The sequence below is a fragment of the Bos mutus genome, chromosome 4, assembly GCF_027580195.1.
Source record: "Bos mutus isolate GX-2022 chromosome 4, NWIPB_WYAK_1.1, whole genome shotgun sequence".
In the NCBI taxonomy this organism is placed as follows: domain Eukaryota; kingdom Metazoa; phylum Chordata; class Mammalia; order Artiodactyla; family Bovidae; genus Bos; species Bos mutus.
This window is the reverse complement of record NC_091620.1, coordinates 27,256,389-27,272,581: the sequence shown is the minus strand read 5'-3', so window position 1 is coordinate 27,272,581 and position 16,193 is coordinate 27,256,389. Positions and strand designations below refer to the sequence as shown.

Here is a 16,193-nt window from a genome sequence, read left to right as displayed (position 1 = left end):
GACAATAAGACAGGTTGCAAAGTTGATCCATTAACCAAAAGTTTATAACCATTGGCCAAATCACATGGTTGTATACACGCTTATTACACCTTTACAAATCCTTTATTATAAATTGACTTACTATATAGATAGGGAAAATTGGAAAGAGCCCATTATCTTTCTTGGATTGATATGAATTTTGTTCTGCTCTGTGAGGTCTGAGAAATAATATCTAAGCCCAAACACTGGATACATTCTTTCCCTTTTCTTTCTTTTTAAAATAGAATTTGAGTTCTACTTCTAATGTTATACATTTTTCATTGTTTCTTAAGATTAAAAAAAATGCTTTATGCTGTCATACATTTTAATCAAGTTTGGTTTACATGAGGCATAGAGAAATAACTTAAAAACCTACATAGAAGAGTCTGATATCGGATATGACAGCAGGAGTCAAGTTTAATCGCCTAGACTAGTGCTGTGTGATATATTCATCACTAGCCTTGGGTGGCTATTTAAACTTAATTTAAATGAATTAAAATTAAATAACATTAAAAATCCAGTTCCTCAGTTGCAGTGGCCACATTTCAAGTGCTCACTGACCTCATGTGGTTGATGGCTACTGTGTGGGACAGAGCATATATAGAGTGTCCATCACTGTAGAAATTTCTTTTGGCCTTGGCTAACCCGGACAACTTGGGTTTGTGAAGTTTTCTTTTCGATAAACATATAGTAAAACACCGTGGCCTTCCAGGTGGCTCAGTGGTAAAGAATCCACCTGCCAATGCAGGAGACGCGGGTTTGATCATTGGTCCAGAAGATCCTCTGCAGAAGGAAATAGCAACCCCCTCCAGTATCCTTGCCTGGAAAATCCCATGGACAGAGGAGCCTTCCCAGCTGCAGTCCATAGGGTCACTAAGAGTTGGACATGACTGAGCACACACATAGTAAAACATTGTATTAGTCAGCTCAGGCTGTCATAATAAGATACCACAGACTGGGTGACTAGAGAAACAGAAATTTATTTTCTCAATGTTCCAGAGGCTGGAAGTCCAAGATTAAGGTGCCAGGGTTGGATTCCGGTGAGATTTCTCTTTCTGGTTTGCAAATAGCCAGCTTCTTGCTCTGTCTTCACATGGCTTTTCTTCTGTGCACCTACCTACAGGGGGAGAGAGAGAGAGAGAGAGATCTATTTCCCTTCCTGTTCTTATAAGGACACCATTCTATTGCACGAGGGAACCACTCTTCTGACCTCATTTAACTTGAATTATCTCCGTAAAGGCCCTATTGACAAAAACAATAAGGGGATTTGGGCTTCAACATATGAATATGGGGAAACACAAGTTTATCTGTAACAAACTTTAAAAAGAAGAAGAAGGAAGAAGGAAAGAGAGGAGGAGAGAGGGGAAGGAAAAGTAGGTCAGGGCCAGATGGTGAGGGCCTCATTGCTATGCTAAGGAGTTGAAAGTCTGTCTGAAGCAGAAGGGGAAACTCTGTGAAGTTAAGGAGGGAGTCTACGTGATTGAAATGTTCATTTTAGAAAGAACAGCAAGTAAACAGTATGGAGGGTGGGTTGAAGTCTGAAGGGAGCCTGGAAGAACGGAGGCAGGAAGTTACTCCAGTGTTGAGTTTTCTCCCATTTACCCAAAGGAAGCTTACTGGAGAGTTGAAAATGTTTTCTTTGAAACCTCTGGACCCTACAGGTGCAGATCCAGGATGAGGGGGCAGGTTTGGCCCCCCTAGAAGCAGGCTAGCCAAACAGTTAGAGCAGACTAGGGGCATAAATTTCAGGGTTCAATCTTAACTCCATCCTTTATTACCTATTGACTTAGAGTTGGTTCGCTCAGCTTCTCTGAACATTAATGTCCTCTTTTGTTGAAAGGGATTGATTACACTATTTCATAGCATTGCTCTAAGGATTAAATTATGCAATGTAAGGAAAAACATTTAACACACACCCTGTTTAGTGTTTAGTGCTCAATATATTTTGGCTATTATTACTACCAGGGATATATTTCCCAAATTTACTCTCAAAGGAATACAGGCAATAGGGTTTTTGTTTGTTTAAATGAATCTTGTCTATCTCAAGATTCTCTGTGTGTGAGTCTTTGTGTGTATGTGTTCTCCACCACACAGCAGTCACCTTTAAGACTTTTGAAGTCACCATCCTGTATCGGTAGAGTGAACATGAGCTTCAGAGTCACAAGAACTAGTGTCAAATCCCTTCCCTGGTGGTCCAGTGGCTAAGACTCAGTAATCCTAATGCAAGGGGCCCAGGTTCAACCCCTAGTCTAGATCTGGAATCTAGATCCCACATGCTGCAGCTAAGAGTTCTTATGCCACAACTAAAGACTGACGATCCTGCATGGTGCAAACAAGATCCAGGAGAGCTAAAAAAAAAGAAAAATAGAAAAGAAAAATCCCTTGTCTACCACTTCTCTAGCCCCATGACCTGCAAGAGACATCTTACTTGAGTCCTGGAGCTTCCCTGGTGGTTCAGATGGTAAAGCATCTGCCTGTAATGCGGGAGACCTGGGTTCGATCCCAGGGTCGGGAAGATTCCCTGGAGAAGGAAATGGCAACCCACTCCAGTACTCTTGCCTGGAAAATTCCATGGATGGAGGAGCCTGGTAGGCTACAGTCCAAGGGGTCACAAAGAGTCGGACATAACTGAGCGACTTCACTTTCTTTCTTTCAGTTCCTTATCAGTGAAATGAATATGATAATACTTTTCAGTCCTTAATTTATCCACAGATATTTACTTATATTTACTGCAGAGTTGGACTATATAGAAAGCTGAGTGCTGAAGAATTGATGCTTTTGAACTGTGGTGTTGGAGAAGACTCTTGAGAGTCCCTTGGACTGCAAGGAGATCAATCCTGTCAATCCTAAAGGAGATCAGTCCTGAATACTCATTGGAAGGGCTGATGCTGAAGCTGAAACTCCAATACTTTGGCCACCTGATGTGAAGAACTGACTTATTTGAAAAGACCCTGATGCTGGGAAAGATTGAAGGCAGGAGGAGAAGGGGACGACAGAGGATGAAATGGTTGGATGGCATCACCGACTCGATGGACATGAGTTTGAGCAAGCTCTGGGAGTTGGTGATGGACAGGGAGGCCTGGCATGCTGCAGTCCATGGGGTCACAAAGAGTTGGACACGACTGAGTGACTGAACTGAACTGAATTGAAAAGCACCAGGCGTTGGGCTGGGAATTCCACTGTAAGTATATCAGACACAGTCCGATGACATTTTTGAGGGGAAAGAGACAGTTATACTACAATCTTATAAGTGCCCTAACAGGTCAAATGTAGGAGAAAAGACAAAACTAATACTGCCCAGAGGAATGGCATTCCTGTCAATGCCTTCCAAGGGTTGCATTCTGGTTTTCAAGTGGGGAGTTGAAGGATGGGGAAATGACAACCAGGTGAAGCAAGTAGGGGTGGAAAGGAGCAAAGAGGGGTGGGAAAAGCACTCCAGACAGACATAAAAGTAGGCACAAAGGCCTGGAGCCAAGGAGTGCCATCTTGAAAAGTCAAAACCAAGTTCACCTGTCCTGGGCAGACTGGGCAGACTGTGGAAGGGTAGCGCTGAGAGAAGAGCTGCAGAGAAATCATGGGAGGGGCTTAGGGAGTAGAAAGACATGATCAGACCTGCATTTTAGAAATATGGCTTCAGCTATAGCAGAAAGAATGGGAGGGTTGTAAGTAAAGGCAGGCTGGTGTCAGAGAGCTCTAGTAAAAGCCTAGTGCAGTGATCCAGGTGAAAATGTGCCAGGCTGAAGCAATAGGAGATACATAATAATAATCACAGCAAATTTAACACATATATCCAGGAATTGTTCTATGCATCCAGCATACACTAACACATACAATCCTCAAAACCAGAATAAACCTACAAGGCCAGTCCTATTAACATCTTTATTTTATAGAGGAGGAATCCATGGAATAATCTGCTCAAGGTTATACAGTGTTGGGATTGAACCCAGGCAGTCTTGCTCTAGGCAGGGCTCCTTTTGTGCTAAAATGTGCTGCTGAAGACCTAACAGATTTCTAAGATTGACTAAGAATTAAGGAATGAGGTAGAGGGAGGAGTCATAGAGATCTCGAGATTTCTGGCTTGTGACTAGGTAGCTTTTTGAGTCATTGTTTGGGCTGAAACATATACTAGGGAAGATCAGACTTGGGAGAAAAGATAAGGAGTTGCTAGTGAGACAGGTTGAATTTGAATTCCTAACGTAACAGCCATGGGCAGATATTCAGAGTATCATTGTACATATGGGTCTGAAGCTCAGTTCAGTTTAGTTCAGTTGCTCAGTCGTGTCCAACTCTTAGCGACCTCATGAACCGCAGCATGCCAGGCCTCCCTGTCCATCACCAACTGCCATGGAGTCCACCCAAATCCATGTCCATTGAGTCAGTGATGCCATCTAACCATCTCATCCTCTGTCGTCCCCTTCTCCTCCTGCCTTCAATCTTTCCCAGCATCAGGGTCTTTTCAAATGAGTCAGCTCTTTGCATCAGGTGGCCAAAGTATTGGAGTTTCAGCTTCAACATCAGTCCTTCCAATGAACATCCAGGACTGACCTCCTTTAGGATGGACTGGTTGGATCTCCTTGCAGTCCAAGGGACTCTCAAGAGTCTTCTCCAACACCACAGTTCAAAAGCATCAATTCTTTGGCGCTCAGCTTTCTTCACAGTCCAACTCTCACATCCACACATGGCCACTGGAAAAACCATAGCCTTGACTAGACGGACCTTTGTTGGCAAAGTAATGTCTCTGCTTTTCAATATGATGTCTAGGTTGGTCATAACTTTCCTTGAGAGTTATTATTACTAAATTTTTTATTTTCTGGTTGCACTGTGTAGCATGTGGAATCTTAGTTCCCCGACTAGGGATAGAACATGCACCTGCTGTGTTGGAAGCTTGGAGTCTTCACCACTGGACCGCCAAGGAAGTCTCAAGAGAGTTATCTGAACAGGAGTTATATATTTGGGACTCATTAGCATACAACCATGGGAATGGATTAGATGTCTTAGGAAGAATGTTTTGAACTAGAAAAGAAGATATTTTGAGAAGAAAGCAGAGGAACGCCAGTATTAATGAGTAGGTAAAAGGAGAGTCACTTATAATGGTAATTAGGAGGAACAGTACAGAGATGGGAGGAATATAGGGAACATGGGAAGGAAAGAGACATTCTGAGCAGTACGGTGTCAAACGGTAGGGAGAGCTCAGCAAAGTGACCACCAAATGTGAAAAATGTCCATTGAATATAGTCACAAGGAATTCGGTAGTGACCTTGGAGAGAAAGTTTCAGTAAACTGATAAGAACAGTAGTCAGAGTGCAGGAGCTGGAGGAGTGAATGCAGGGTGAGGATGTGCAGGCCACAAACACAAAGAATTTCAGGGACTTCCCTGGTGGTTCAGTGTTAAGACTCCCTGTTTTCATTGCAGGGGGCATTGGAACTAAGATCCCGCATGCTGAATAGCACGGTCAAAAAAAGGAGGGGTGTAGGAATTTCACCAAGAAGATTTGCCTATGAAGGGAAGAGAGCTATCTGGAGAGGGAGGTGGATTAAAGGAAAAAATTAATTTTCATTATGCTAGACATTTGAGAATATTTAAATATTAATGAGAAGAATCCAGGATAACCTGAGAGGCTGTGAAATCAGGAAAGGGAATTATCTGAGAACCCTTGAGAAAGTGGAGGGGGTAGATACAGGACAAAGATGGAGAGTTTAGCCTAAGCAGTAGAAAGTTTTTTCTTTGTAACAAGAGAGATAAGAGAATAATAAGAAGCAAAATTAGAGTTTGTGGTGGGAAACAGAGGGAGTTCTTGATGGTTTTTATTATCTCTTCAAAGTAGGAGGCCTTATCACTGCTAGAGAGTGTGGGAGACAGTGGAGTCGAAGTTAAGAGGAAAACAGAGAAGGTTTAAAACAGACCCAGGGATTTTTTAGGGCATAGAAAATACTGTGTATGATACTATACTGATGGAGGGATGGATGGATGTCCATTATACATCTGTCCAAACTCACAGAATGTACAACACCAAGAGTGAACCCTAATAATGTAAACTATGGACTTGGAATGATTATGATGTGTCAATGAGGTTCATCAACTGTAACAAATGTACTTCTCTTGTGGGATGTTGGTAATTAGTGAGCACATGTGGGGGGCAGGGGACACATGACAAATCTCTGTACTTTCCTCTCAATAGTGCTGTGAACCTAAAACTCCTCTAAAAAAATTAAGTCTTAATTCAACAACAACAACAGATCAGACTCATGAAGGTGGAGACCAACGTGACTGAGGAAACAGAAAAAATTCCCAGCAATGCCTGAGGACCTATGAATTCACTATGGTAATAACCTGCATGTTTGTTCTAGTTAAGTGGTAGGTTTGGAGAAGACAGAGAGATCTAGAATTGGAGTTTTGACAGCTGAGTTCAATAGAAGACAATGGGGATTAGAGATGAGGATACTGGTAGGAGAGGGGCAAAAACAATGGAGACCACCCAAGGGACCAGAAGAGAGCAGAAAAGAGCTGATATAATGAGGATAGAGGGGAATTCTTGGTAGTCTAGTGGTTAGGACTCTGTGCTTTCACTGCCAGAACCTGGGTTCAACCCCTGGTTGGGGAATTAAGATCCCACAAGCTGTGAGGTGAGGTCAAGAGACATTTAGGGTCTTTGAATTCTACTTAAAGAACAGTGTGTGATAGGTAGCCTCTAAGATGAACCCCAGTGATCCTACCTCATGGTATTTATGCCCTGGAGCAGTCTTCTCCTTTTGAGAGTGAGCTGGACCTAGTGACTCCTCTAACAAACAGAAGGTGATGGGATGTTATTTCTGAGATTAGTTTCAAAAAGACTCTTCCTGTCCTCTATGCTCTCTCACTCATTGGCTCTAATGCAAACCAGTTACCATGGTCTGTGCCCTATGCAGAGACCCACATAGCAAGGAAATGAGGGCGTGAATCCTGCCAACAACTGCCTGAGTGATCTTAAAGTCAGATCCTCCCTTTGTCAGATAAGGGACCTTCAGTTAAGACCACAGCTTGTGTTGACACCATGATTGCAGTCCCTTGAGGGAACTTGTGGCAAAGGCACCCAGCTAAACCCAGCTAAACTCTGCTGAGATTCCTGACAAGAGCTATGAGATAAAACTAATACAGAGTATAAGAAGTAACTGAGTGAGAAGGGAAAAAGGATAGCAATTACCATCAGAGATGGGAGTGTTTGAGGTTACAGTTTCAGCTATGTAGCTAAATAGATGCAGAGATCCAACTCAGTGAAGATAAGGTCAAGGAGTCTGGAGGCCAGGGTACTGGATAAATCAGGTGCATAAATGTGGAAGTCATTCAGGATCACTGGGCAGAGAAGAGTGTGCGCCAGGTGTCAGTTGCAATGAATGACAAGGTGACACTGGAGCAAAGAGGACAGGAAGCCTAGTGAGATGGAGAGTGCTATAATCAGGTGGAATGAGCTGCCACAAAGTTTTGTTTTGTTTTTGAAGACGATGGCAAATTAATGGCATGGAAGGAGCACTAGGGATCTAGGAAGATGCTGACTCCAAAATTGGACTCTGGGATAGGTGAAGTGTGGGAGAGTCACCTCTTCTCAACAGTATAAGGGAGAATCTGAGTTTCAAGATTAACTGGCACGAAAGTAAGGTTCTCGCCCCCTCATAGTTGGCACTCGGCGAATATTAGCCGTCTCTCAACATTCAGGTAAACACGTATATGCCTTTGCTCTGCGCCTTCCTCTCCCCAATCTCTATGCAAAAGACTAGGGCTAGGCAAAGGGGTGGGTTCCGGTGGTTGGAGGCAGCGTAGTTCTTCCTTCACTCGGTCAACTGAGAACGTGTTAGCAAGGCTTTCCGTAACTTCACTGGCGCACAAGACGTAGAACCCCGTAAGGGAGATTTTATTCCTTTCACCAAAAAACATTAATCGAGCGCCTAACATGTGTGAGACACCGGCGACACAAACACGAGCGAGATATATTCCCGACTACCGGGAGGTCGTTCGGTCGCATTCGGTGTCAAGGCCAACACGGGTAGGTTTCACACCGTTTAGACTTTTCCAAGTTCTCCCCACACTTTTAGCTGAGGTAAAATGTCGGAAGTCGCTGTGCACCAGAACTGAGATCCCTCCAGAATTTGGCCTCGCTGTCTGGCGTTCCCAGCTCGCTCTAGCGAACCTGGGTTCGCCCTCCGGGAAAGCTGACGTCCACGTGGGCTCCCCAGCCGCCCGCGGGGCGGGGCGTAATGGGCGGGGCCAGGCCTGAGGGCGAACCTGACCCCGCCCCTGGGGCTCCCAGGGCCCACTGCGCCCCGCGGCCAGATGCTGACGTGTCCTTTCCTTCCCACTACACCTCCCGACACTACCTACTACCACTGCCCCGGAAGTCCCGCCTCATACTTAGCCCATCACTGCAAATCAGCTCTTTCAGCGCTTCCTGAAGCGCTCGACCGGTTTTGAGACTAAGGGGCGGGGCTCCGCAAGCAGGGTGCCTATTGGCTTGGGGTCCGGCGGGTTCTGGGCTCTAATTGGCCGGAGGGCGGTGGCGCTCTGGCACGCTTGCGCGGCGAGTAGAACGTGTGGCGGTGGTGGAGATCGCGTCTCTTTCGCTCCCAGTCCTGCTGCTGCTCCAGTGAGCGCCCAGCGCGTCTGTCCCGTCCATCGCCCACAGCTGGTCGCCCGCCCGCTCCTCTCCGCGGCGGCCTCTCACCAACATCGACACCCACATTGACACGTCCTAGCGGGCCACCGCCTTAATCGCTGGTTTTCCATCGCTACACATGGCCTCCTCCGCGCAGAGCGGCGGCTCCTCCGGGGGACCCGCGGTCCCCACCGTGCAACGGGGCATCGTCAAGATGGTGAGAGCGGGGCCCGGGACACCGATCCCACTGGCCGCCACCGTGCGGGAGTCTGGCGCTGGCTCCTTCCCCTACCGACAGCTTGCAGTGTCTCCCAGATCCTCTTTCCTCTGCCCCTTCCTCACTTTCACCCGATCTCGGAATCCCCTCCCTAGACGCAAGTCGACACGGACTCCCCTTCGGTACTTTGCCTCCGGGACACCCTGGCATTAGGGGGTCACAGTGATTTCCGTGATCGCGGGACTCAAGTCTCCTGGCTTTTTACCGGGACAGATCGATTACTGATTAGTTAACGGGGATTTGTTGGTATCAGTCCTCCGATTCACCGTCCTTCAGTCCATTTTGGCATATGCTGAGTAGTTTGCAGTTTTTCGTAGATCCTAACGTCCGCTCTTCCATGGAACTCTTGGAGTACTTGGCCTTCTTGAAGCTGTTATGTTTCCACCGACGCTCAGTTACGCCAAGTTTTCTCGCTCTCTGGCCCTCATTTCCCGTCTTTTTCCCTCCACCTCTTGCGTCAACTCAGTAGTCCTGAGAGCTCTTCATATCCGTGCTCCCCCTCTCTTTGGCTCTCAGAGCCTGAGGCCGGTAGGAATCTTTGCTATCCTTGTTGTTCCCTCACTACGGATGAGACAACTTTGAAGAGGACAAGTGACTTGCCTAAGGTCACATGGTGGTTTGGGTTGGAGCCAGGACTGGAGCCTAAATGTTCTGATTCCCAGCCCCCTGCTGTTACTGTAAATTCTGCCTGATTATAAATTCTGCCCTCACCCTCTACATCCTTGAATGGTGAATTAAAAACCTTGCAAGTTTCATTAAAAATTAACCCCGTCATAATTTTGAATATAAATTCTCTTGATCAATTGTCCCCTCTGTTGGCCTCCCCTCAACATTCCCCGGGATTGGAAACTGACATTTTTTCGTTGTTACCAGAATTTCTGGTTGTGATGGCCACAGGCTTGTAGATTTCCTTTCAGGCCGCAATTCTGACTTTTCCATCTGGTAATATTCTTTATGACACTTTGTCCCAAAGCTCTGCAGCCTTTTATAGTTGTAGAAAGTTTGAAAAACATTCTGTTTTCTTGGCTCATTGTCTGTCACAGGATTGTAATGTTTCTCAGCTTATGCATGAATTAGATTTCAAGATTTTTTGTCCCCCCTGATATTCACATAGTCACTTCTTAGGCAGTATTCTGCTTCCAACTGAGATTCTTAGGCTTTTCAGTAGTGCGTTTCCCACTTATTTATACCTAAAGGGAGAGTCAGAATTTATCAGAAATTGAGTGAGGAGGGAATTTCCAGGGTCCACATAGTTTCACCTCTCTGAAATATTGACCTGACCTATGAAAGCGTTATCCTGAAGTGGCTCCTCTTAAATTAGCTTTGCCATTTGCACTTATCTTCCCTTCACTGTAGGGACAGAGCAGTGCTCGGTGGTCTGGTAGTGGGATGGCCAGCACCGAGTGAATCTCGTCCGAGTTTTGTTCCTTTGCTAAGTCTTGAATTTTTCTTAAAGGCCCCTCTTACTTGTAGAGTGGGAGTGGAAAGGGGCTGACTATATTTTTGCTTCTACAAATGCTGGAAGTTTCCAGGGCATTTGGATTCCAATGGGGTGACCATACCTGTCTGCAGATTACCCCCATGGATACTGAATATCAACAGTAACTTGTTTATTAAGGCTCATGTCTTGTGCTGAGTTTTCTTTTTGTGTTATCTCATTTATAGTACTGAACAAGTGGATAGGATCATTGGCTACATTTTTACAGATATGTAATCTGAGGTTTCAAAAGAATAGTTTACCCCAGGACAGGTACTTTTTAATCGGTAATGAGAGGCAGAGCTGGGACTTGAACCCAGACCCTGTTGGCCAAAGCACAGGCTTTTCAAAACATTCGTGGTTCGATGACTCTGACTCCAGGCAATGATTTTAACAGAGGGCAGGGCCAGTGATGCATGGCCACAAAATTGCAGGAAAGTGAAGCTGACTGTAATTGAGCCTAGGAGAGATTAGATGTTACTCCTGTCTTGTCTGGGAGCTGCTGTTGCAGTAAGTGACTTTATTTGGTGCTTATGGTCCTTACCATAAGCAAAGGAATGTGGTGTGGAAGACACATTAGGGTGGGAGCAGGCTTTGAAGAAGGTGTTAAGAGTTGCCTGTACTGCTGTTTTTCTGTTTTCAAGCTGCAAAGGGGTGGGTGGGTGAGTTCCAGGCAGAGATTAGGGGAGGGAAGCCGGGTGAAGTGCAGAGCCACTGGCAGATTTGTGCCAGGCTTCGAAGCCTGTCTGGAATGAAAAATTGACCCCTGGCAAATGGCTGTGTGTGAAGCTCTTCTGCTTAGCGAAGTTGTATTTTCCTGGAGAGTAATTGTTTCCAGTGGTACCAGGAGCTGCTTCGTAAGAACTCTGCAAGGGAAGATGGAGCTCTATGACAGAGGGAGGTGAGGAGGAAATAGTTTGATGACTAGGAAAAGAGTAATTATCAGTGACTGCTTTTCTGCCTTTGGGTTGAGGGGCAGAAACTGACCAACCAGACTTGGGCCTTTCAGGCTGAGCCCTCCAGTTTTGTCTGGACTCAGGCTGAGCTGAAGGTCCGAAGTGGTCTTGGATTGAAGTTTGCTGCAATGGAGAGGAATACTCATTCTTCCTCTTTTGGGTAAAGAATGGGTTATAAGGTGATGGAAGCTGCATGTTTCTTCTGGTCTCTGCCTTGCCATCTTAGGAAGTCCTGTGTTCCTTTTTATAAGGTTGAAGCAGAAAGAACTTGGGACTCAAGTAGTAAAAAAATGTTTGCATTTGACCAATTTTTAAAAATGATGGTAGGGGCTGTGTCTGCTGTTGACAGTAGGAGCCAAGGGACAGAGTTGGTTCTGGAATATATTGGAGGAAGTGGGCAGTGGGTTGACACAATCATTGTGAGGCTCTTCTGTTACTGAGAAAGCAGTGAGGATGATGGAAAAGCTGAAGGTGGATTTATATATTTTTTGAGTTGGGATAAGACTGGCAAGTGTGTGGGCAGGTGAAATATAACCTGGGAAAGTAAATGTCTGTGTCACATCAGATCTTTTCTCGAAACCCTGGAGCATTCTATCTCTGGGTTTCTTGGGTAATTTGCTAGACTTTCTTTAGCTGTCTCAGAATATTGTCAGCCCATGTTAAATAGAGGTTGGGAGAAGTCTCTGGGGGTAGTGAATGTGAAATTCAGTCACCCCACTTAGCAGCTACTTAGAGATGGCAGTTTTCTCTGGTTTTGCTGATCCCATTTATTTCTGTCTTGGGGGACAGAGCCCTTTTTGAAGTCTTTAACTCTCCTATCTTATGTCTGCATGTGTTTTCAAGAAGGAGCGCACAGCAGAGTGAATCTGCTGCAGTTCTTGAATCTTCAGTGCTCATCAGAAGCAGCCATGGCAGCAGCCTATCTCATCCTCTTTATGGTGTGGAAGGCCAAATCCCAATTCCCATTTCACCCCATCCCGTTTGAAAGGGGAAGGAATCCCTCTGTTAATCTTTGGTGTTATGGTTAGAACAATGATCCTCACTAGATGACTTAAGTCCCGGGGCACCTAAAGAAGGAGATGGCTGTAACTTCCTCCCCTAACAGGAATTGTGCTGCCAGGCTATTGGGAAGCCGGCTGTAGGCTTTCTGGTGAGGAGGTTAGTGGGAATTTCTCCAGTGTACAGCTTGTAGGAATTGCTCTCTGTAATTTAGATCATTACAGCTAAGTGTTTCTAGATTTCTGAGCTAAGAAGTATGTGTCTTCAGAGCATAGTGAGGACAGAGTAGTAGTCTGCTGATCTGTTCCTTCTTCCTATGTGCGCTTAGCTCAGGCAGACTGTGAAAGAAAAACACCTTTCCTAAGCTACTTAAAATACCCTTATTCTACCACTCAAAGGGACAAGGTAGGTAAATAACAGTATTTTACTAGGGCCATTTGCAAAGATTCCCAGGTGGCTTAGTGGTAAAGAATCTGCCTGCCAATGCATGAGACACAGATTCGATTGCTGGGTTGGGAAGATACCCTGGAGAAGGAAATGGCCACCCACTCCAGTATTCTTGCCTGGGAAATCCCATGGACAGAGGAGCCTGGTGGGCTACAGTCCGTGGTATCACAAACAGTTGGACACAACTTAGTGACTGAGCACACATTTGCAAAGCAGTAGGTGGAATAGGATGGAAGACTTTTCCCTCTAGTCTTAAAATTGTCTACCTCCCAGCAGGTGAGCATGAGTGAGTGAGTGAAAGTCGCTCAGTCATGTCCGACTCTTTGTGACCCTATGGACTGTACAGTCCATGGAATTCTCCAGGCTGGAATCCTGGAGTGGGTAGCCTTTCCCTTCTCCAGGGGATCTTCCCAACCCAAGGATCCAGCCCAGGTCTGCCGCATTGCAGGTGGATTCTTTACCAGCTGAGCCACAAGGGAAGCCTGCAGGTTAGCATGGTAGCTTTCAATCAAAATTGTAAATAAAAGAGCACTAAATTTTTGGTCTGTTTTAAAGACTTCCTGTCATTTTTCCAGTTTGAAAAAGAAGCATACATTTGGCTCTAGTCAGGCTAACAGTGGCCACTGCCATGTACTAATGATAGAGATGATGAGCAATCATATTTCCTTTCTCCAACGAGTTTTATTGATCATCTGTGTCAAGCACTGCCTGTGTATTGGAGAAACAGTGGTGAGAAAGTAAATCATATCCCTGCCCTTCCAGTTTATGGAGGAGACAGACAAGTACATAAGAAATAAGCATATGAGAGCGATTTCCAGTAGGGGAATGGGACTGAGTAGTCGGGAGTAAGGGAAGGGGTGGCTCATTTAGATTGGAGGGCTTCCTTCAGCTGAGGTCTGATGGACATGAAAGAACCAGACACAGAGGAAGAGTTCCTGGCAGAGGGAATAGCGTGTGCAAAGATCGTAGATATCCATTGGTGATTTGATTATCTTCAGAATATTTACAGTAGCTTTTCAATTTCTTGAAGTTCAGTGTTCCACATACATGGTATGGGTTTAACCTGAGCTGTTAATGTACATGTTTTAGGGTAAGAAAAGGCAGAAAGGCAGCAGAGGTGGTGGTGGTTCTGGTCTCCTGGTGAGATAAGTTGTTGTTTCATCACTCAGTCGTGTCTGACTCTTGTGACCACGTGGACTGTAGCCTGCCAGGGAAGCCCTGGTCAGATCAGTAGCAGACATTAAGTCTACAGGATAAATATAATTGATAGGAGACTGATTTAAAACAAAATGCTTGCTCTTGGTCATGTTTCTTACAGGGCCACGACCAGGGTTCTTTGACTTCCTACCAGCCAATCGTGTATTCCCGAGGTCACCACCTTTCAGTAAATAGGACCTAGATGAGAAGATAAATGCTAAGAACAGGCTCAACAAGAGTTGCATAGCATCTAGAACCTGATGAAGTTTATGCTTCTGGCATCATTTTATTACTACTTGGAATGTAGTAGCTCTGGCCTCTGGCAACACTTTTAACCTAGCAAGCTTTAGGTAATAGCGATGTTGAAAAGCAGAGTAGCATGCTTCAGAGCTCAAAGTAATGGTCAGGAAGGAAGGGCTCATGCAGGGTTGGGGACTCCTGAGGCTGGGTTGTTCTCAGTGCTGGTAATAAGGAGGCAAATGATTTCCTGCATCTATGCCCAGTTTACTTGGAGAATGAAATTGGGGAAATACGTGAATATTTTAGTTTTCATTTGTTAAGTTCAAAAGAGAAAATTGCCAGGTGTTTGAATGCAGTTAAGGAGTCTCTGTTGGAGAAGGAAATGGCAACCCACTCCAGTGTTCTTGCCTGGAGAATCCCAGGGATGGGGGAGCCTGGTGGGCTGCCGTCTATGGGGTTGCACAGAGTTGGATACGACTGAAGCGACATAGCAGCAGCAGCAGCAGCAAGGAGTCTCTGGACTTCCCAGGTGGTGCTCGTGGTAAAGAACCTGCCTGCCACTGCAGGAGATGTAAGAGACTGGGGTTCAATCCCTGGGTCAGGAACATCCCCTGGAGAAGGGCAAGGCAACCCACTCCAGTATTCTTACCTAGAGAATCCCATGGACAGAGGAGCCTGGCAGGCTACAGTCCATAGGGTCGCACAGAGTCGGACATGACTGAAGTGACTTAGCATGCATGCATTTGAGGAGGAACTAAGGCCTGTTGTGAAACTCACTTTTCAGCATGGGCCATCAAGCCAGCTGACAGGTATGATTCTAGCAGTGGTTACAGCAGTAGATAGCCTTTGGAACCTGATGTTTAGATTTTATTTCATTTCTTCAAGGAAAAGAATAGCTGAAGATTTTAGGAAATTCTTTGCCTTATCAGGGGCAAGGAATGAAGTAAAGGGATTCAGTTCTTACTGGGCTTATGTAGCTTTTTCTCCTATTTCTTTGGAGATAGATACCTACCCAGGTGTTTGTGTTTTTGTTTTTTTTTTTTTTGGCTGCGCCAGGTTTTAGTTGTGCACACAGGATCTTTTTTTTTTTTTTTTAATACTTTATTTATTTATGGTTGTGCTGGGTCTTTCTTTGTTGCTACGCAGGCTTTTCTCTATTGTGGAGAGTAGGGGTTACTCTCTAGTTGTTGTGTGCAGGCTTCTCATTTCGGTGGCTTCTCTCGTTATGGAGCACTGGCTGTAGGGCGTGTGGGCTTTGTACTTGCAGCACGTGGGCTCTGTAGTTGTGGCTTCCAGGCTTTGGAGCACAGGCTCAAAATAGTTGTGGTGCACAGGCTTAGTTGCTCCTCGGCGTGTGGAATCTTCCCAGAGCAGGGATCGAACCTGTGTTTTCTGCATTGGCAGGTGGATTCTTTACCACTGAGCTATCAGGGACAGTCACACACAGGATCTTTAATTGCAGCTGTTAGTCGCTCAGTCGTGTCTGACTGTTTTCGACCCCATGGACTGTAGCCCACCAGGCTACTCTGTCCATGGAATTCTCCAGACAAGAATACTGGATTTCCTTCTCCAGGAGATCTTCCCAACCCAGGGTTTGAACCCAGGCTTCCTGCGTTCCATGCAGATTCTTTACCGTCTGAGCTACCAGGGAAGCCCTTAGTTGCAGCATGGGAAATCTTTATTTGCAGCATGTGAGATCTAGTTCCCTGAGCAAGGATGGAACCCCTGGCCCCCTGCATTGGGAGTGTGGAGTCTTAGCTACTAGACCGCAAGGGAAGTCCCAACACCTAGTTTTTTTTGTTTTCGTTTTTTCCCCACCCAGTTTCTGTTGCTGTTCCTCTCTTGGGAGACCGACATATGCTGTGTTCTTAAGGCAGAAATTGATACAGAATCACAGGTTGTGCACATTGATGCAGATGGAGTGCTGTGGGGTTTCACTTACTTTCAGTGAGACTCGG

At 45.5% G+C, this 16,193-nt stretch overlaps 1 protein-coding gene across 1 annotated transcript in view; it reads left to right on the top strand.

Annotated features, from left to right (window-relative positions):
- Positions 1-8,586: 8,586 nt before the first annotated feature.
- The window catches only part of SND1 (staphylococcal nuclease and tudor domain containing 1), a 421,566-nt gene continuing 413,959 nt past the window's right edge, over positions 8,587-16,193 (top strand). Inside the window, exon 1 of the mRNA XM_005893665.3 lies at positions 8,587-8,859. Coding sequence (XP_005893727.1) covers positions 8,782-8,859 — 78 coding nt within the window. The 5' untranslated portion in view covers positions 8,587-8,781. The remainder of the gene's footprint in view (positions 8,860-16,193) is intronic.